This window comes from Podarcis muralis, chromosome 7 (assembly GCF_964188315.1).
Source record: "Podarcis muralis chromosome 7, rPodMur119.hap1.1, whole genome shotgun sequence".
Taxonomy (NCBI): domain Eukaryota; kingdom Metazoa; phylum Chordata; class Lepidosauria; order Squamata; family Lacertidae; genus Podarcis; species Podarcis muralis.
Window position 1 is genome coordinate 14803069 of NC_135661.1, and position 21478 is coordinate 14824546.

The 21478-nt window shown below is 44.7% G+C and overlaps 1 protein-coding gene across 3 annotated transcripts; it reads left to right on the forward strand.

The window, feature by feature from the left end:
- Positions 1-350: 350 nt before the first annotated feature.
- On the forward strand, positions 351-21435 carry NCAPH (non-SMC condensin I complex subunit H). 3 transcript variants are annotated; one of them, XM_028741066.2, is made up of 19 exons: positions 362-476; positions 1580-1666; positions 2636-2873; positions 2997-3090; positions 3746-3838; positions 6859-6997; positions 8486-8607; positions 10351-10540; positions 11239-11330; positions 12512-12717; positions 13643-13791; positions 14173-14279; positions 16061-16183; positions 16626-16733; positions 17789-17968; positions 18981-19097; positions 19837-19922; positions 20662-20737; positions 20942-21435. In XM_028741066.2, the coding sequence occupies exons 3-19, from the start codon at positions 2641-2643 to the stop codon at positions 20999-21001; spliced, it is 2175 nt and encodes a 724-aa protein (XP_028596899.1). In that variant the 5' UTR covers positions 362-476; positions 1580-1666; positions 2636-2640; the 3' UTR covers positions 21002-21435. The 3 variants fall into 3 exon arrangements, with proteins under 3 accessions (XP_028596898.1, XP_028596899.1, XP_028596897.1); XM_028741065.2 differs by lacking the exon at positions 1580-1666 and having other exon boundaries at positions 351-476; XM_028741064.2 differs by lacking the exons at positions 362-476; positions 1580-1666 and adding an exon at positions 811-1142.
- The last annotated feature ends 43 nt before the right edge of the window (positions 21436-21478 follow it).

The following is a 21478-nucleotide window of genomic DNA, read 5'->3' on the forward strand; positions in this document are numbered from 1 at the left end:
TCTCCTAATAATCCTGGAAATTGTAGCTTTTTGGTGCTCTACAATTCAAATGATTTTTTGGGGAAATTTAAATATTTGATGCGTATACAGCCTACCTGTTTGTTACACTTTTGCTATTTTTAATTATCTACAATGTCTTTCATTTATCAAAAAAGGAATACCTACTGTAATCTGCATTTACTGTATTAAGAACAGTCCTATTTTTAAAATCACAATTGAGAGAAGTACGTATGAAGCTGGGAAATTGCAGGAACAGACTCTCTGTCCGTTTCATAACTCTGTTCTCTCTAGCTCCTCCCACGTGGTACGCGCTTAGCCTCGCGCCGCCCGTTCCCTGCGCGCTGACGTCACGCCGCGCCTGCGCACTGTGTCGGCGCGGGTAAATTAAAAGCGGAGAAGCGGCGCTTGTGAGGGGGAAAATGGTTGCCGGCTGGGAAGTGTGAGTCGGTGGCTGACTCCGCGCGGCGGGGGGGAAGGTGAGTTAAGGGCGGCTAAGCGGGTAATAAAAGGTCGCCGTAAGGCAAAGCAGGCCGCGGCCGCCTCAAGCCTTGCCCCACATTCGGAGGCGCCTTCGCGGGGGGGGGGGGCGGCGGGCGGGAAAGAGCTCTGTAAGAAGCTGGTCGCTGATTGGCCGACGTCGGAAAGGCTTGGCCAATAGGGAGCGGAGAAGTGCGCGACGGAGGACTTTTGAAAGGAGCGACGTTGATTGGCGGGCGCAAGCGTCGCCCGAAGGCCGCTGATTGGGTCGCCCTCAATCAGCTGGAGCGGCGGGAGAAGAGATTGATGGAGGCGCGGAGCTGCGCCTTCGCCTGGCGGGGACGCGCACGGGCCTCGCGCCGGCGGAATCGTGGCTGCTGGCGCGCAATGAAGGGAGGCTGCCTGCTGCCCGTGATTTAATGCTCTGGCCTCGGCAGCTTCCAAGCTGTTCTCTCAAACTTGGGTCCCCAAACGTTGCTGGGCTACAACTCCCATCACCCCTGACCACTGGTCCTGGGAGTGATGGGAGTTGTAGTCCACCAACAGCTCGGGACCCAAGTTTGAGAGAGGCTAGCTTGTGGTCACCTTTGTCTAGGGAAAATTGGGGGAGCGACTGGGAGCTCCCAGTTAGTCCTGCTGCTGATGGATGGAGCATATAGATAGAGGTGAGCAGTCGGAAGAGTGGACTTGGGCTTTTGAAAAAGCTTTTGGCAAAGTACCTTACCAAAGGCTGCTGAGAAATCTTGGCAGTCACAGAATAAGAGAGGTCCTGTTGTGGATCAGGAATTGGTTAAGTGGCAGGAAGCAAATAGGCTGTTCTCCAAATAGAGGGATGTAGAAAGCGGAGATCCCCAAGGATTGGTGCTGGGACCTGTGCTTTTTTACTTCGTAAATGATGTAGAGTTTGGAGGGATCAGTGAGGAGGCCAAGTTTCCTGTTGACACTAAATTGTTCAGAGAGGTTAAATCAAAGAGAGATTGTAAAGAGTTCCTAAAAGGACCTCTAAGCTGAGGGCAGTAAAAATGGGAAATGCAGTTCATTATAAACAAACAAGCTGCTGCATGTTGAAGCAAAAAAATTAATTTCATGTACATGCTCATAGGGTCTGAAATGGAGGTGATGGACCAGGACTGAGACCTTCCATTGAGCTATCCACCATGACGTTGGCCAGTGTGCAGCAGCAGTAAAGGCAAATTCCATTATTTATGTATTAAATTTGTCAGTCACTTTATCTTGCCTAGAGAAACCTAAAGTAACTAAATAAAGATAAATAATTCCCACATAGATACATTAAAAGTTCCTGGCAGGCAAAAAGTGAAGAGTGTCTTTCTTTTTCTTTTCTTTTTTTACGCCATCTGGTGGAAAGTTGAGGGGGAGGGGTCTAAATTGGCTGTGCCAGGCAAGGAGTTCTAAGCCTGGGTGCAGCCAGGGAAGGACCCCCCCCCCCCCGAATTCCTACCAGCCATATCTCAAGTGCAGAACATGGAAAAGACCCTTTTTTCCTGAATCTAATTCAGCCGTACCTTGGAAGTTGAACGAATCCATTCCAGAAGTCAGTTCGACTTCCAAGACGTTTGAAGCCCCATCGGACGTTCAGCTTCCAAAAACAGTTTGCAAACCCGAACAGTCACTGGGTTTGTGGTGTTTGGAAGCCAAAACGTTCGAGAACTAAGCTGTTAAAAAACCAAAGTACAGCTGTATGTGAGCCAAGTTTTATACTGGAGAAGATGGTATTTCAGCTATCCTGGCCCTAAAGTGTGAAAAAGAACCCTTTTCTTGCCCACATCATAGGCTCCAACGAGTTACTTTAGGGAACCTATTTCAGGCCAAGGACTCCTTTCTCTCAAGGGCAGCCTTCCAGTGATGGGCACAGGTGGGAGTCAAGAAGTAGGTGAGTCCAGAGAGGGGAAAGTGAGTGTAGCAATGTGACTATATCCTGTGCAGTAGGCTACACTCCAGCTACATAAAATCCAGAGGTTTGCACACAAACACATTTCTAGGCAGGCAAAACCACTCAAAGAGGGCATAGAGCAGGAGTGCTGAGGCATGAAAGACATTAAACCAGTACTTTTAATTGTGGTAAGAAATGAACTGGAAGCCAATGCAACTGTTGTTACCAAGGAATTGTAGATCTCATTAGCTGTTGTTTCCCTCCTAGCAACCATGAGTGCCTCAACGCCGCAGTCTGCTGGCTCTAAAGGAAATGCCTCTTTCGACAGTGTGTTTGTGTCCCCTGGCACTAGGCGGCAGCCTCTTAGTGCCTCAGGCACCCCTGTACTGGAAAACTGCCCTGGGAATGATGATGAGCGAGAGAGGAAGCAGCGTCGGCGCTCCAGAGTGGTTGACTTGCAGTTTAGCACCGAGTCCCCTCTGTTTATAAAGTCCCCGTCCAACAAGTAAGTGTGGTTTGCGCAAGCATTGATTGTGTGTGTGTGTGTGTGTGTGTGTGTGTGTGTGTGTGTGAGAGAGGGAGAGATTTATTGCTATACTACACTGCTTTGCTTATTTCTTTGTTTTAGGCAAGCAGAAACATCATTGCCAGCAATTCCACAATTGTCAAATGCCCAAATTGCAGATCATTATTCCACATGCATCAAACTTTCAACAGAAAATGTAAGTAAGTCTAGCATCTGTTCATTAACTTCAAAGACACACCCTTATCAAGAGCTGCTCTGGCTACTACAGGCAGAACTGCTTGCATTCCATGATTTCACATAAATGTAAAAATGCTTCTGAATCTAGATTTATACCTTCAGAATACTGACCATCTTTCCTCCTGCATAGCTTATTGTACTTATACAGTGGTGCCTCGCAAGACGAAAAACTCGCTAGACGAAAGGGTTTTCCGTTTTTTGAGTCGTTCCGCAAGACGAATTTCCCTATGGGCTTGCTTCGCAAGACGAAACGTCTTGCGAGTTCTTGCGAGTTTGTTTCCTTTTTCTTAAAGCCGCTAAGCCGTTAATAGCCGCTAAGCCGCTAATAGCCGTGCTTCGCAAGACGAAAAAACCGCAAGATGAAGAGACTCCCGGAATGGATTAATTTCGTCTTGCAAGACACCACTGTACATGTTAACTAGAAGGAGAATTAATGATACAAATAAAGCAAGTTTTCATAAATTTCATATCGTTCAAGTGGAGTGTAGAATTAGACCTTTCTTGGCACAGGATTTAGATGAACTTGTTGCAGATTCTAAGATTATTGTTTACTGTAGATTCCAAGATGAAGAATGTAGCTGTCAATAATGTCAACTTGCTGTTCCCTCTACTAGAAAATCACCACGAAGAATGTATTTGGTTTGCACCTTATCGACTACATGACAGAAATACTCAAACAAAAGGACTCTGAACCCACCAACTTTAAGGTTAGAGGCCTTTCTGATGTGTTTCCTATGACAGAGAATGCTCACAGCAAAGGTTGGGCTTGATCTGCGTATCCACTACTGGTACCTTTTGGAGGGTCCTGGGTTTCTTCCTACACTCTGCTTCTTTGAGGGTCATGTGTGAATGTATACGTTGAAATACTGCTATTCTTCCTAGTGTGGTCCATGCAGCAAATTTTAAAAATGCCCCCTCTGGAAGAGCTGGCTTACTGATCTACTGCAGAAAGTGAAAACTGTCTGCCACCACATTCTACCTAGCAGTACCACACATTCATTTATGGAGGATTCAGGTTGGGTTTGCCAGACTTTGAAAGGCTAGTTCCAGGATGCCAAAAGCCATTGTGGGGGAAGATTGTTTTGACTGAGGAACAACCAGGCTGGAAAGGAATAGTTGGGTATATTTAAATTTGTTGTTGTTGTTTAGTCGTTTAGTCGTGTGAGCACGCCAGGCACTCCTGTCTTCCACTGCCTCCCGCAGTTTGGTCAGACTCATGTTTGTAGCTTCGAGAACACTGTCCAACCATCTCTTCCTCTGTCGTCCCCTTCTTCTTGTGCCCTCCATCTTTCCCAACATCAGGGTCTTTTCCAGGGAATCTTCTCTTCTCATGAGGTGGCCAAAGTATTGAGCCTCAGCTTCACGATCTGTCCTTCCAGTGAGCACTCAGGGCTGATTTCCTTAAGAATGGATACGTTTGATCTTCTTGCAGTCCAGCACCATAATTCAAAAGCATCAATTCTTCGGCGATCAGCCTTCTTTATGGTCCAGCTCTCACTTCCATACATCACTACTGGGAAAACCATGGCTTTATCTATACGGACCTTTGTTGGCAAGGTGATGTCTCTGCTTTTTAAGACGCTGTCTGGGTTTGCCATCGCCTTTCTCCCAAGGAGCAGGCGTCTTTTAATTTCGTGAGTGCTGTCACCATCTTCAGTGGTCATGGAGCCCAAGAAAGTAAAATCTCTCACTGCCTCCATTTCTTCCCCTTCTATTTGCCAGGAGGTGATGGGACCAGTGGCCATGATCTTCGTTTTTTGATGTTGAGCTTCAGACCATATTTTGTGCTCTCCTCTTTCACCCTCATTAAAAGGTTCTTTAATTCCTCCTCACTTTCTGCCATCAAGGTTGTGTCATCTGCATATCTGAGGTTGTTGATATTTCTTCCGGCGATCTTAATTCCAGCTTGGGATTCATCCACCCCAGCCTTTCGCATGATGAATTCTGCATATAAGTTAAATAGGCAGGGAGACAATATACAGCCTTGCCGTACTCCTTTCCCAATTTTGAACCAATCAGTTGTTCCATATCCAGTTCTAACTGTAGCGTCTTGTCCCACATAGAGATTTCTCAGGAGACAGATGAGGTGATCAGGCACTCCCATTTCTTTAAGAACTTGCCATAGTTTGCTGTGGTTGACACAGTCAAAGGCTTTTGCATAGTCAATGAAGCAGAAGTAGATGTCTTTCTGGAGCTCTCTAGCTTTCTCCATAATCCAGTGCATGTTTGCAATTTGGTCTCTGGTTCCTCTGCCCCTTCGAAATCCAGCTTGCACTTCTGGGAGTTCTCGTTCCACATACTGCTTAAGCCTGCCTTGCAGAATTTTAAGCATAACCTTGCTAGTGTGTGAAATGAGTGCAACTGTGCAGTAGTTGGAGCATTCTTTGGCACTGCCCTTCTTTGGGATTGGGATGTAGACTGATCTTCTCCAATCCTCTGGCCACTGCTGAGTTTTCCAAATTTGCTGGCATATTGAGTGTAGCACCTTAACAGCATCATCTTTATCATCTTTTAAAAGTTTAAATAGTTCAGCTGGAATATAATCACTTCCACTGGCTTTGTTATTAGCAGTGCTTTCTAAGGCCCATTTGACTTCACTCTCCAGGATGTCAGGCTCAAGGTCAGCAACCACACTACCTGGGGTATACGAGGCATCCATTTCTTTCTGGTATAGTTCCTTTGTGTATTCTTGCCACCTCTTCTTGATGTCTTCTGCTTCTGTTAGGTCCTTTCCACTTTTGTCTTTTATTATGGTAATCTTTGTACCAAATGTTCCTTTCATATCTCCAATTTTCTTGAACAGATCGCTGGTTTTTCCCATTCTATTGTTTTCCTCTATTTCTTTACACTGCTCGTTTAAGAAGGCCTTCTTGTCTCTCCTTGCTATTTTTTGGAAATCTGCATTCAATTTCCTGTATCTTTCACTATCTCCCTCGCATTTTGCTTGCCTTCTCTCCCCCGCTATTTGTAAGGCCTCGTTGGACAGCCACTTTGCTTTCTTGCATTTCCTTTTCATTGGGATGGTTTTAGTTGCTGCCTCCTGTATAATGTTACGAGCCTCCATCCATAGTTCTTCAGGCACTCTGTCCACCAAATCTAAATCCTTAAATAATGGCTACTATTCCTGACAGTAGGGACGCGGGTTAAGCAGTAGGGACTGTGGGTTAAACCTCAGCGCCTAGGACTTGCCGATCGCATGGTCGGTGGTTCGAATCCCCGCGGCGGGGTGCGCTCCCATTGCTTGGTCCCAGCGCCTGCCAACCTAGCAGTTCGAAAGCACCCCCGGGTGCAAGTAGATAAACAGGGACCGGTTACCAGCGGGAAGGTAAACAGTGTTCCATGTGCTGCGCTGGCTCGCCAGAGCAGCTTTGTCACGCTGGCCACGTGACCCGGAAGTGTCTGCGGACAGCGCTGGCTCCCGGCCCATAGAATGAGATGAGCGCACAACCCCAGAGTCTGTCAAGACTGGCCCGTACGGGCAGGGGTACCTTTACCTTTACCTTTATTCCTGACAGTTGGGCCAATCTAATCAACCTTAGTTTGCCTTCGTACCCTTTTCAGCCTGAGACAGAAGCCCAGAGTAGGAGGAGGTAGGAAGTCTGGGAAGCAAGGCAAAGAAAAGGAAGCTTTTTCTTATCTTGTTGACAAGTAGTCTGTAGGTTCATAGTAGCCCACTCAAAGCTTAGTTCCACTCTCTTAACTTCTTTCTTAACATTCCCCCTTACAGGTAGCAGCTGGTACCCTGGATGCCAGTGCAAAGATCTATGCAGCTAAAGTTGATGCTGTCCATGCAGATGTTTACAGAGTTCTTGGAGGGCTGGGAAAACATTCTGCTACTGCAGAGCCTGTGGATGGTCAGGATACAGGTGTGTTGCTTAACACAATGAGCTGAGCATGGGATTTGGAATAGCACGTGTGGGGAAGGCCCATAGCACAGCTGTAGGCAGTGATGTGGGGTGGGGGAAAATCTGTTTCATTGGTACCTATGAATGGATGACAAACAAGATAAGGCAAGCTTGGAAGTTGTAAGTGCTAATTAATATATTTCAGATGATTATGAGTCAACGTATGCGAAGTTATTTGGGTAACTGAAATCTGTTACTAGTTTTTAGTGTTTAAAGACAAAGAATAGTATGTACTGCCTTAATGCTGTTTACCTGAAACAGTATTAAGGCAGTAAATACTATTGTCTGTCTTTAGATTTTTACAAATATTTCAGTAAAAGATTATACATAATAAAATGTTAAACCACATTAAGTGTGCTTTAATTTCTCCCCTCAAATATATCAGGTCTAATACTTGTGCTGTGTTGAGACTAAAACATACCATTTTTTGTTGCTGCTTTACTAAAAAGAAGTAAAATAAACATGCTAAATTAGATTACTCACCAGGGCATCAGAAACTTTTACAATGGAAGCTGAAAATAGAATATTCTCTGAGAAAGTTTCAATTTAAAATTTTCCAGATCCACATCACTATTTGTGAGACACACAGTCCCAGATCATTTTCTCAGTATCTCTACTTTTTGTTTTTAAACGAGTGGGATTTGTCTTCAACCACACAAATGTCGTCTTTTTATTGGTATCCACCATATAAACTGACATTCACCCTGGATAATTTATTTGTATCCCTTATACAAGCCAGTGTGGTGTAGTGGTTAAGAGCGGTGGACTCGTAATCTGGGGAACCGGGTTCGCGTCTCCGCTCCTCCACATGCAGCTGCTGGGTGACCTTGGGCTAGTCACACTTCTTTGAAGTCTCTCAGCCCCACTCACTTCACAGAGTGTTTGTTGTGGGGGAGGAAGGGAAAGGAGAACGTTAGCCGCTTTGAGACTCCTTAAAGGGAGTGAAAGGTGGAATATCAAACCCAAACTCCTCCTCCTCCTCTTCTTCTTCTTCTTCTTCTTCTTCTTCTTCTTCTTCTTCTTCTTCTGGTATCTCCTTTCTGGGAAAGCCTTCACAGCCTTGTGTTTCCAATACATCGCCTCTGGTTTTTTGTTTTATTTTGAATGGGAGGTTGAATAACATCCAACCCACCAAAGACTTTGTATTTGCAAGCAGCTCAACTTACTTTTCATACTTATGTTCTCTTCCCTGCATTTGCCAGTAGGTACAAGTATAAATCTCACTTCATGAAAGTGACGTGCAAATTTTTTTTGAGATAGTCAAAGCATAATTGAGGAGATGGGAAGATCCATTTGTGTAAAGGAACAGGAGAGATTGTTTCTTTCTCACCTGTAAATGATGCAAGATAGCAGAACAGTTGGACTTTGTAACTGAGTAGCACTGGAAAGTACTTGCACCTGGATGATGATGATGATGATTACTACCTTGAGTTGTGACCATTCTTGTAGGTGGAGGGCTTGTGGATTCTGAGAGTTCCAAAACACGTCTGAGCAAGAGGAAGCACCAGTACAAAACTATTGAACGGAATCTGAATAACATTAATATCTCCGATGAAGATCATAGGTGTGAGGTGAGAGAACCTGCTCCGAAGTACATTTCCTAAACACCCCCTTCCTAAAGTAGTTGGTTGACTATCTGCCTACAGCATCTGCTGGGAGAATAGTTGGAGACATTAGAGCAGAAATCTGGGTGGTGGAGGAACAGCATGTTCATCTTTGTTGGTCAGTTCATTACAACTATCTTGTGTTCCTGTTGGGATCCATCCTTTTCATAGAATCATCGAACTGTAGAGTTGGAAGGGGCCTAGAGGGTCATCTAGTCCAACCCCCTGCAATGCAGGAATTTTCGCCCCTTTAGGGAGTGAAATGTTGTTCCACTGTTCTAGGTCTGGCATACAGCTGCACACAATGTGTAGAGTATCTGACAGAGTGAGAAGTTAGTGCTTTCTTGCCCATGGGCAGAGCCAGTTCACAGTCTGTAGAGTGGAACTGGGTTGGTATCAAGGACCAGTAGCTTAAGCTCCCTTGACACACAGAAAGGAGCTGTGGGGCCAGTGTCCATGCACGAAGTCTGGATGTATGCAGGGGAAAGCCTATCTGTGGATATCTAAGCGCACAGGCTTTCCACAGGAGCTGGAATCCTGCACCATTAGGTTCCAGCTAGTGTGGAAAGCATATAGAGTTTTATGTGTTCCCATGCAGCCTGTGATCCTAAGGTGACCTCAGACCGTTTTCTACACGGGATGTGAAGGCTAGCATAACATGGTCAGCGGTGCCAACTTGAATAAAATATTTTGGGGGGGGGGCAAGGAAGCCCTGCCCTGCATAATGGATCACATTACATGGTGCATGGACACCATTTGAATCACAATGCCCATCAACTTTGGGGTGTTCCGGCCCCCTCAATTATTTTATGGGGGGGGGGGTGAAGACTGCTCAGCTCCTAGGAGTTGGCTCCTATAAATGTGGTTGTATGCTTTGTAAATTGTTGTAAACTGCCCTAAGACCTTAGGTTGAAGGGCAAGTGTTGTTGTTGTTTAGTCGTTTAGTCATGTCCGACTCTTCATGACCCCATGGACCAGAGCACGCCAGGCACTTCTGTCTTCCACTGCCTCCCGCAGTTTGGTCAGGCTCATGTTTGTAGCTTCGAAGACACTATCCAACCATCTCGTCCTCTGTCGTCCCCTTCTCCTTGTACCAAATTATTATTATTATTATTATTATTATTATTATTATTATTATTATTATTTACCAATTGAAGCTATAGATGAGAAATCTATAGTTAAGGTGAGAAATCAGTTGAGTCCATTTTTAATTAATGGAGGCAAATCTTAATTTTTAGGGCTCAGCAAAGGATGCTTTTGTTTGTCCTTTGTTGTACTAGGAAGATAAAATATTTGAAGACCTAGTAAAGCATAGGACCTTTTTGTCTATAATGGTAGGTTCTTGCACTTCCTATAATATTTCAAAATGTGTTGCTGCATATTGAGATATATGTTTTTGATCACTTAGGCAGTCAGTTGTATTGCTTAATCACTGAAGAGGCTTGACGTAAAAAATATATTATGAGTAAAACCATGTGCCTTTTTGCTGTGGTGGGTGGAAGAGGGATGAGAAGTGAGAAGGGAACATTTGGTGGCTTCTGTTTCCTTCCCTTGATGTGTTTAGCTTTACATGACATACTCCTGGGAACATGTTTGGGGACAGTAGCCTTTGCTACTGGTCCAAACAGTGAACATTAAGCAGCATCTGCAAAATTTTATTGAACTTGATATTTGAACCTGAGCTCCTGTTGTTTTCCCCCACCCAACCAGGTTGATCCCATGTTCCAGAGAACAGCAGCCTCCTTTGATGAGTGCAGTACGGCTGGTGTTTTCCTCACTATGCTTCATGTACACAACTTTCTCAGTGAAGTTCTGTTCGATTCCATGGTCATCCCCCTGCCTTCTTCTACGACTGCCGAGCTGCCGACATCTTCTCATGTGAAAGTGACAGGCTTAAAGTGTAGGTGCTAACAGTTGCTAACTCTCCATCTTCTTCTAGGTGCAGTAATGTTTCATTTTGAGTAGGCTGAGAACCAAGCCAGGATAGGATAGGTGGGATCACACATATATGGAGACCTTTCCACTTTGCAGTGATAGAGGAGTCATACTGCTTTGCCTCTGGAGGAAGAGCCAGTCTGAGTGTTCACAGGAGCTAAGCTTTATAAAGAAAGAGATGCCTGCAGGGCAAAAGGAGGCTTGATACCACCTCTTCTTTCTACTTTGATTTGGTAGGGAATGGGGAATGTTTGCTTCACTTAATGCCCTGGAGAAGAGATACTATGTGACAAGCTCCAAAAATGAGTTTACCCTCAACAGAAGGCTCTCTTTTGTCCATCTCTTTGCAAGTATCAAAGGAGCAGCAGCTTTGGATATGGCAGGTGCCTGTGTCCTTGAAGTCTGCAGGAAGTAGAAACTGAAGGAGTGGAGGGTTGGGGAGACATGGTACCAAGCCCCCTGACACCAGGGCCTCAGCCAAGTTACCAGTGATCAAAGATATAAATTACTATTAGTAGTGCAAGGATTAGGGCCCTATCAAGATCACTCATGAGTTCTCTTCGTCCAGAGTTCTCATCTGTGGGGGAGCATGGTAGCATAAGGGGGCGGGGGGCAGTTATGGCTTGGAATCTCCAACTCCTCTCTTCTTGTCTTCCTTTCTAGCCATCCTTCTTCAGTGTGCTGAAAAGCGCCCCATCTGCCCTTCATTGGCTGGCTTCTTATTTACCCAGTGGGACAGTGAAACCCATAATGAGGTATGTCAAGCTGGCCGTTACAGTGAATTAAGTGAACTGGTCACACAATGGGGGGGGGGATTCAAAGCTATTTCAGTTTCTAGCCCATAATTGCCTGCATTTCATGGTGGTTGTGTTTTTTTTTATAAAAATGTTTCTGAAGCTTCATTGCCAACCACTTGATCTTGCAGGCAGAGGTACCTATAGCCTCACAGTTGCACATTACTATTACGCTGAATAGGTGACATCTGGGATCTGATATTTAGAGGGCAACCTAAAAACATATATGTTTGGGTGCTTAGTATAAAAGCACCGTATTTTAAAATGTTCTTCATATCTTCACCATGTGGGCATGGTAGCTTTATGAATGCGATTAGTCATTTACCTTATCTATATAGCTGGCCTACATATCGATATAGGTCAAGTAACTTTTGTGTCAAATTGTGACAAATTCTTTGGCCACTGAGGAAGATCTTTTGGAGACTGAAGCGACTTTTGTTTCTACTTATTGTCACATCAGATTGATGTATAGGCATCATTTTGGGTGGATGAGATGTACCGTATTTTTCGCCCTATAGGACGCACCTTTTCCCCTCCAAAAATGAAGGGGAAATGTGTGTGCATCCTATGGGGCGAATGCAGGCTTTCGCTGAAGACTGGAGGGGGAGAGGGATTGGTGCGCACCGACCCCTCTTGCTCTGCAGGCTTCAGGAAGCTATCCCCCCAGCCCGGCAAGCTACCAGAGCGATGCCGGAGCTTGCGGGGTGGGGGGAGCCCAAGCTTCCCCCCACCCCAGCCCCCAGAAGGGAGCTAGAGCGATGCCGAAGCTGCCCTCCAGGACCCGTTCTGGGGGCTGGGGTAGGGGGAAGCTTGGGCTTCCCCCGCCCCAGCCCCGTGCCTGGGGTGTGTGGAAATAATTCCCCCCCCCCTTTATTTCCCCCCCCCCCAAATCTAGGTGTGTCCTATGGGCCGGTGCGTCCTATAGGGCGAAAAATACGGTATGTTGTATTTTAGTAATCTTATTTTTGTTGCCTATTCTTGTTTGTGGGATTAAAATGCATTTTGTTCTTGTATACATTTTAGCAGCTATTCATATATTCCCCCCTTTCTCTGAAGTCACACAAATTATGCACTAATTCTGTTGTCTGTCTTCTCTCTGCCTCCAAAAGGATTTTCCTTTTACATTTTTTTTTCCTTTTCAGTCAGTGGCTGCTTTGTTGGATAAATTTAAGAAGAGTGACCAGGCATTTGACATCAATGCAGAGATCGATAGTGACCCTGGAGACTATTCTGAGGACCCAGTAGAGAACGATTTTGATGCTGACATCCCGGCCGAGACGGTTGAGAAGGACCGTAGCGAGTTCTCCGAAAAGTTGGAGTTATGTAGACAAACACCAGGAATGTTGAGGTACGTTGAGGAAGGTTTGTGTAGGAATCAGGCCTTTCGTGTGGTGGTGCCTACCCTCTGGAACTCCCATCAAATAGACATGGTCACTATTGTGTTTTAGCACCTGTTGAAGATCTTTTTCTTTCAACAAGCCTTCTAAATCCCCTTGAGTATTAGAATTGGATTTGAAGTTTTGGAGAATTGTTTTATAATCCATACCACTGCTCCTTCAAGAAAATAATTTCCAGCCTTATGCCTCCAGTATATGCCCTCTGCTTTACTGGATGGAACGTTTCAGAAATCTCAATTCATCCAGTGAGGTTGAGAATGTCTCCCATTACCTGCTAAGTGGTCCCTTATACAAGCACCATAAGCACACAAGTCTTGTAGCCTCCAATCTCTGTCAGGCAGACCCATTGTGATCTATGTATTGATTGCAGGCAAAGACGTATTCATTACCATCCAAATAGCCAGATTTACTCTAGCAACAAAGAAAATTACCCAGGTTCCAAAAACGGGAGGGGGGGCAGGGAGTGGGATTTGCTTTTGTCTTATTATATTTTAACACTTTTATAGTTTATTGTAGAGGAATAATGTGGGATTTACATTGGGGGTGTGTTGTTCTGTTGTATATATCTGTCTGCTGAACTGGAATGCCTGTTTTGTTTGTATTGTGTTGGCCTATGGTTTTCTTGTTTACGTTCAGTTAAGAGTGGATTTCAAAGCTTTATAAAACTATGTGTTATATGTTTTACTCCGAATGTTTTTCTTCATTGTGAAATCACTTCAGGGTGCTTCACAGGCAACAATTCATAAAAATAATTAAAATGGTGGGGAGAGTTAAAAGAACCTTTGGGGAAGCTTTACAAATAGAATAAAATCCTGGTGAGAATGAATAAAACTGGTGAGACTTTTATAATCAGGCGTGTGTATGCACTTCTTCCAGAAAAGAAGTGGTTCCCCTGGGGGAAGGAGATGTCAGGTCCATGTCGCTTCATTTGTCCCTGAAGCCCAGCGAGTATTCTTACTTCAGCCCCCGAACCATGTCCATGTGGGCAGGTCCAGAGCACTGGCGGTTCAAGCCTCACCATAAAGGTAAGGCTGTGAAGGGAGTCATGGGAGTTCATTCCCTAGCTTTCTGCTTGCATACTGACCTACAGCTTTATAGGTCCTGTGTAGAATTTGGAAATGCAAGTCTTCTCAGAACATAAAATCCACAGTTCATGCCTCTTCAGATGTTGACTCAGTCAAAGCAAAGCATTGTCAAAGCTTATCCTGACCCTCAAATTAGGTTTGAGAGTTCCAAGGTGAGGTGGTTTGTTGTAGAGATTGCTGAAAGGCAACGGAGGCGATATTCAACATTTTAGGAAGTGCACTCCGAAACAAGCAGCAGCACCAAATAATAAACTCTTGTTAACCTTCTGTAGCAGATCCAGCAACATCTTCCACTCAGTTGCTTCTACTCACTCTTCACAGGTGATGCCAACCCTGAGAAAGCAAACAAAAGAAAGGCTGCAAAAAAAGTATTTGAGATAAACTTTGAAGATGAGATTGATTTTGAGCCTTACTTCTGCAAAACAAGGGTATGTTTTTAACTCTTGATAGGGGCGTGTATGTGGGTGGTTGTTACACAAGATATTACTAGCTTTGAAAACAGTTTTAAAAATATTTTATACAATAAAGGATAGGTCTTGTCAACTGCTGTTACCCATTACAACTTTGGAGAAGTCCCATGTTAAGAGAAGACAAGCCTTTGAATACAACATCTTGAGGAGGACAGTCAGCAGTAGGAGACTGCAACTAGAGCAATGTTGGTGGAAAACTCTAAATGAGTCTGACAGAACACGGGCTAGAACCTCTTTGAAGACCTACTCTGTGGCAGTGCAGGCAGTGACAAAGTATTTCTCTCTCTCTGCCTCCATTGCATCAGCAAGGAACTGTTCAGTGGAGCTGTTTCAAGTGGTCAGGGGTCTTTTACAAAGGCCCATGTCATAATTTAGACCACTTGACAGCTCTCTGTGAACAAGTTGCTCAGCACTTTGCTGACTAAATCGCTCAAATCTGTTCTGACTTGGACACTATAGTTGATACAGGTCCAGTGGGTGTAACTTTGGCCTTTGCTTCTCCAGTGTTAATGGATCCTTTTCAATTTATGCAGCCTGAGGATGTAGACAAGGATCCTTGAAAATGTGAGAGCTACTGCATGTATTCTGGATTCTTGCCCTTCCTGACTCATCAAAAGGGCCAGTGGGGGACTGGCTGGGAGGGTGGAGGGAGTGGTCAGTGCCTCCTTACAACAAGGCTGCGTTCCAGCACACCTAAAGGAGACAGATATAAGACCTCTGTTGAAAAAGCCCTCCCTGAATCCCACCGTATTGGATAATTATTGGCCAGTCTCCAAAATACCATTTGGGGGCAAGGTACTGAAGTGTCTGATGGCTTCTCAGCTCTAGGGGTTTCTGGAAAAGACTGATTATCTAGATCAATTTTAGTTTGGTTTCAGGCCTGGTTATGGGACAGAGACTGCTTTGGTCTCCTTGGTGACTGCTTTATGCCAGGAACTGGACCGGAGGAGTTCTGGACCTCTTGGTGGTTCTTGTACCATCAACCATGATATCCTTCTGGATCACCTTGCTGGGATGGAACTTGGAGGCACTGTTTTATGGTGACTCTGTTCCTTCCTGGAGGGGGTGAACCCAGAAGGTGGTGCTGGGGAACTTCTGTTTGACACCTTGGCCATTGGCCTGTAGAGCCCCTGAGAATCCTGCTCTGTCCTCTGTGCTATTTAACACTTAGGTGAAACCTCTGGGAAAGTTTGTCCAGAGTTTTGGGGTTCGGTGCTGATGACACCCAGCTCTTATTTCTCCTTTCCACCTAAATCCAAAGAAGCTGTCTTGGTTCTAAACCAGTGTTTTGGAAAGTGTGGCTCTGGGTGACAGCGTGTGAAAATTTCCATTATAAATTAAGAACTCTTAGCATAGCATATAAGCAGCCTTGACTTGATAAGTGTATAATAATCATGCATTCTTTTTTTTATATAATCGGAGTAGGTCTAAAATTCAAGCCAGTTGAATCAATGCAGGGACTGCAGTTTTGAGGAATATCTCCAGATTACTTTTCCTACCTTTTGCAACATTTGTTCTTGCCTTCTTAGCTCACAGACTATTGGTGTGTTGCCCTATACCATTGATTCCCAAACTGCAGTGCTAAGGTACTACAGGAGGTGCTGAAGTGTGTATTGATACACGAAAGCATATGCAAATCAGATTTGATTCCAGTGCCAGGTATAAACTTCAGGTTTAGAAAGGTGATATTTGGATGGGAGGGCTTGATTTTTCTGTGGGCTTCTGCTTTTCTCAAACAGGCAGCTACTACTCTGTCCAAGTCAACCCTTGAAAGTCAAAACAAGAAAAGCAAAACTCTTCCTGCAGACTTCCGCTATGATCCAGACAACCTCACCCGCCTCTTCCTTAAGCCAGCCAATAGGGTAAGCTTTCTCAATTCCATGCAACACTCCTGCCTTGTCTCCCCATGTCATTACAGTGCTACCTCTGGTTACATACTTAATTCGTTCCGGAGGTCCATTCTTAACCTGAAACTGTTCTTAACCTGAAGCACCACTTTAGCTAATGGGGCCTCCTGCTGCCATGCTGCTGCTGCACGATTTCTGTTCTCATCCTGAAGCAAAGTTCTTAACTCGAGGTACTATTTCTGGGTTAGCGGAGTCTGTAAGTTGAAGGGTATGTAACCTGAAGCGTATGTAACCCGAGGTACCACTGTACTGCAGTTTCAGCTTGGTTTGGTTATCAGTCAGCTGCTCCGGGCAGAAGGGCATGCTGAGGCAATTTCTGGAGTGAGTGTGCTTTGGTTTGATGTTCTTTCCATTAGTGACTGATGTCCTAAGTCACCCAAGTCTTTGGTTTCTGCAGCTGTCGAAGGTGCCACTGCAGGGTGACTCGTCCAGTCACGACAGTGAGGTTGAAGAGTATGATTACAACAACCCCAATGACACCTCCAATTTCTGTCCTGCATTGCAGGTAAGCTGCAAAGATCAGAGAAACACTCTACTGTGGGTTGCATCCTTTCTTATATGAAGGTTTTTGGTGAGTCTTATAGAAGCTGGCTGCCAATCTGGGCAGAGAGGTTTAGCAGCCTTCCTATTGGTTAACAACCTCAGTGGCTTTTGCCGGTTCTGCCTCAGTGCAACATTATCTGAAGGACCTCAAAAGGCGCTCAAGCAACTGAGGGACCCTAACTAGAATAAGGAATAATCCCACATTGTCTGAATCTCAGAAGGGGAATAATATTTTGCAACCATGGCACAGGCAGCTTCTCTAAGAGGTGTACAAAAAAGAAGCAACAACAGACAACTTAAATATTAAAAAAATACACAGCTACATAAAAATGTTACATTAAACAAAGTTACATACCCCCCCCCCCAATATCAATTCATTTTCCTTCTGACACGCCCTCCCTCTCAGCCTCTGGATTCTCTCCCAGGGTCCAAACAAACACTCAGTGGTTAAGCTTGCTTAAGGATTATTCCATTAGCTGGCTGTGGAGTCTTTAGCAAGTGGAATGGATGACCTCATTTGTGTTCATCCACGGGAAACCTTAGAAAGAACTTATGGAGTTGCAAACCAATATGTCTCAAGTGGTTAAAATCTTGAGGCAGCAAAAACATCCCTTTTATGTAGTTTTATCTCTAGTTTACACAGTTATTGCTGCCTTGTAGCTGATGCATTGTCTCTGGTGGAGGAGGATACAGGAGATCTTATGGGACCTTTTTCTTATAGTGCATCTAACTCTCCAGTGTCTGAAGGCGTTTGGAAATCTTCCTGCATTCCAAAAGCTTTCATATCCTCAATATCCACCTGGCTCGATACAAGAGTTCCTTTTATGCCTTAGCATAAAGATGAAATCCTTGAAGATAGATTAGTTTTAGAGAGGGGTGGGGAATCTGAGTTCAAAAAGTTGGGGAGAGAGGGAATGTTGCTTGAAGGTGTGCGTGAGAGGGCTTGCGTGTTTCCTAGCTCTCCAGCTTAACTCTGACCCTGTTTGGCTTCCCTCCCTGTCCTTTTTTTCTACTCAGGATGGTGACAGTGATGATGACGATGACGTTCCTGTGGACTTCATGGGCCAGAATGGGATGTTTGAAATGACAGCCTATCCTGCAGGAGAGGCAGGCCAGGAGAGAGAGCTCAATGGAGGCATCAGTGGGAACAACATCACCACCTATGGGGAATTGAACCTGGTGGCTGAGCCACAGAAGGCAAGTTCTGGTGTAGGATGCATGGCCTGCAAAGCAGCTCCTTTCTTTAAGGCTTATGTCTGTTGTGCGCTACCAGGGGGGCTGAGCTGAAGGTGTGGCACACATTTCACCTGTAGGGATATTGTAGGTGGCACTGGAACCTGGGTGTCTGTCTGTGGCTCATGCTATGCTACAGTTCCATTCTTCTGCTCCAGGCTTTTGTCACACTTGCTGTGTAGGCCAAGGCAGCTCTCTTTCCCTGCCACCCATTGCATAAGGCAGGGCTGGGGAGCCTCATGCTTGGGACCTGGCTGCAGCCCTCCAGGGGCCTAGCTGGCCCTCAGGACTCTTCCCACACCACAGCCCTCGCAGGGCTTGCTTTACACCCACCTTGGTTGTCTTTGCCCGCCTGGAATGTGTCCTTGACCTCTGATAATGCTTCTTGTCTGCCTGGTTGGAGGAAAGAGGGTGGGAGGGTGGGTGATTGTTTAGAAATTAGGCTACTGCCCAAAGATAAAACTTGCTCCATCATCTTTTACTCTGCCTACACCTACCACCACATTTGGCCTCTGGAAGGGAGTGTGGCCCTTTGGATTGAGTGTGGCCCTCCCCACCCCTGGCATGTAAGGTAGTCTTGGGCCTAGATGGATCTGTCTTCTGCACGGTTCAGAGTCCTTGTGTTATGGTGGGGGTGGGGGTATATGCTTGCCAATTCCTGCTGAAGCTAGGAGGATGGAAATTTAGTTCTCTCGCCTACTGGCTGGGCTAAGTGGTAGTTGGTATTTTTGGTGCCAAGAAGATCTACGTGTTGATTCAAAATAAAAATGACGGTCACTTGCTTCCTCTGCTTCTGTGCTTTTTCTTATTGAACTCTTGGGTTTATTTAGTTTAAATAGCAAGCCCAAGGGCGTAGGGAGTAGCTTGTGCCTTGATGCCATAAGGGGCAGGGTTGAAGATTTGTCTTTCTGTTTGCTGATGCCTTCTAACTGGATGGTCTTTGGCTAGCTCTGTTTCCCTTTCTCTGCTCTTCTAGGTGAACAAGATTGATATTCAGTATGCAAAGACTGCCAAAAAGATGGACATGAAGAGGCTAAAGCAGGGCATGTGGCTGCTCCTGACTGATGCCCAGACAAATCAAACTGAGCAAGAGGTATGCAGCCCCAGGAAACCCAGAATGCCTCTGCTGTCCTTACCCAGTGATGCCTTGGCCCATTCACCATCCCAGACAGACAGGCTCTCATTCTGCTTTTATCTCAACCAGCTTTGGTGGTACTCTTAATGTCACCTGGAGCCATTTGCTTCCTTGGTTCAGCAATACCAGCAGAAAACTGGAATTCAGGGCTGTGTGCACTCTGGACTTAAAGGCTGAATTCTTTAATCTATTTAAAAAATATCTAATTCACTTTGCTAATCACAGGGAGGACCACAGTGCTATGCAGGGTACTAGAAATCTTACTCACCCCTCCTCCCACCCCCTAGTTCTGGCTCAGGCATGTCTTTGTAAACATGAGGATTAGAGACTTGCTGTTTAACAAAGCCAAAATTCTCATAAAGCTGAATTCTGAATTGTATGTAACAGCAGTACACCCAGGATTGCACACCTATGGCTGCATTTCATTTAATGCTGCTTTCTGCCTTTGCATTTTCCTGCAGTTGGCACACACCCTGATTTTAGGCAGAGAATCTGTCATAGCAGTAATATAATACTTAATATTTATATAGTACTTGCAGGTGTTCAAGTTGTAATCCTTCCAACAACCTTCTGAGGTAGGTAATATTAAAAGCACTGGACACATGGTACAGAACTTTAAAACATGACAGGATCTGCTTCACAGGCTTTCAGTTTGTTTACTAGGTGGCCTTTTAAGATTTCAAACTTACTTACACAGAATGAAGTCATGGAGAAAGATGCTAACTCTTCAGTCGTATCTGGTCAGAAGGTCTTCAGCAGCGTTATCAAGGATCTGTGTCACAGGTACTTCAGGTCACCGGGACTTTGACTAGGATTCCAGGAAAAGAGACACATTTACACCCCAATCCTTTGGCTGAAGCATTGGAGCCAACCACCACAGGGGTCCATTTAAAGTGTGCTTCATATGTTGGCATTGGCTCCCAAGTTTCTTCAATTAATCATCAAATTTTCCTGTTTGCAGAAATAAAATAAAATAAAAATCAACCTTGAGTCACTGACATGATTGTGCTCTGCAAGTGGAATGTTGGTTGTAGAATTTAAAATCTTTTTAGAACCATGCTGTACATTCTTGCTGTGTAGCTGAGAGGATGACTTCAAAAGAAGGCATAGACTGGGATGCAGCAGGTCTTCCTGTTTTATCCCATTGCAAAATAACCCAGCTGTGAGTAGCTGTCTTGCTGACAACCTGCTAAGGTAGTCAAGTCATAACTAGTACTGACCTAGCCTTCCACTGGAACACTAGAAGTGCAAAGTACTCTTAATAGTATGCATGTTTACCAGTTGTATTCCTAGAAGGTATGTTTAAGATTGCAGCCCAAGGCTGGAGTTGGATAATAGTTCATAAGAGAACAAAAGTGGCAAGCTTGTCTGGGTGCCAAGCTTCTGTTTCCAGAGGGAAAAGCAGGGAGTGTTATTTAGCAGCATGTAATGCTTGTTCAATGGTAGTCCATGGTTTGTGGCTTAATGTGATCATGCCCAAAGTATTTGATCTACTTCTCAGCTTGATTTTTGTCTTTCACAGACTGCCTTCCACGATGGCAAAGAACTTGTCTGCACCACTGGCATTTGCTTGCCTCCTGCATCTGGCGAATGAAAAGGTACGTGATAAAGGCAGGAACTTGGATAACATCAAGGGCAGGTTGGAGAGAAGGGGCTCTTTCTGGCCCACACAGGCAATGCAGTGATACACATTGTGGCCTTGGCAAACAAGTCCATGATATCTTCTTTTCCGCGCTTGCTGCATATGTGGAAATTTCAAAGATTGATATGTATTTTGATCCCTGTTTCCCCTTTGTCTCCAGAACCTGAAGCTAGAAGGTGTGGAAGACTTGTCTGAAGTCTTAGTGCTGCAAGGAGATTAATGTGTGCCACTGGGGCAGAATAAGAAAATCTTGGACAACCTAGGATGGAATTTATCTAACACACACACACACACGATCCTCATAGACTGAGGAGGCCAAAAGCAGCATCAGTACATGTTCTTGATTAAACAATTTGTGATTCCAAGACTTGAAACTATGGGAAGTCAGGAAAAGAGTGCCATTAGTGTTTTAATTCTCTTCTGAATTCTGCAACTTCCCTCTCCCACTGTCTGATTGTGATCACAGCTAAGAATTGCTAGATGTATTCAGTTTGCTTTATTTTAGCATGAGTATTTAATTCCTGTACATATAAAAACTCTCCTGTATGTCTTTTTGCTCTCTTCTTATAACCTCCTTTATCATTGAATATGAATGTACTGATATATTTGTACAAATGTGTGCTTTTTGTAAGTAATAAACAATGTGACCCTCCACATCATTTTGGAATTTTATTTGTGTGTAAGAAAACTGTGTAAC

Excerpts from the sequence above, each read along its gene's own strand:
- NCAPH (XM_028741064.2), top strand. Across the intron at positions 8,608-10,350 it reads ATGAAGATCATAGGTGTGAG|GTTGATCCCATGTTCCAGAG; the intron begins GTGAGAGAACCT and ends CCACCCAACCAG. Across the intron at positions 12,718-13,642 it reads CAAACACCAGGAATGTTGAG|AAAAGAAGTGGTTCCCCTGG; the intron begins GTACGTTGAGGA and ends CACTTCTTCCAG.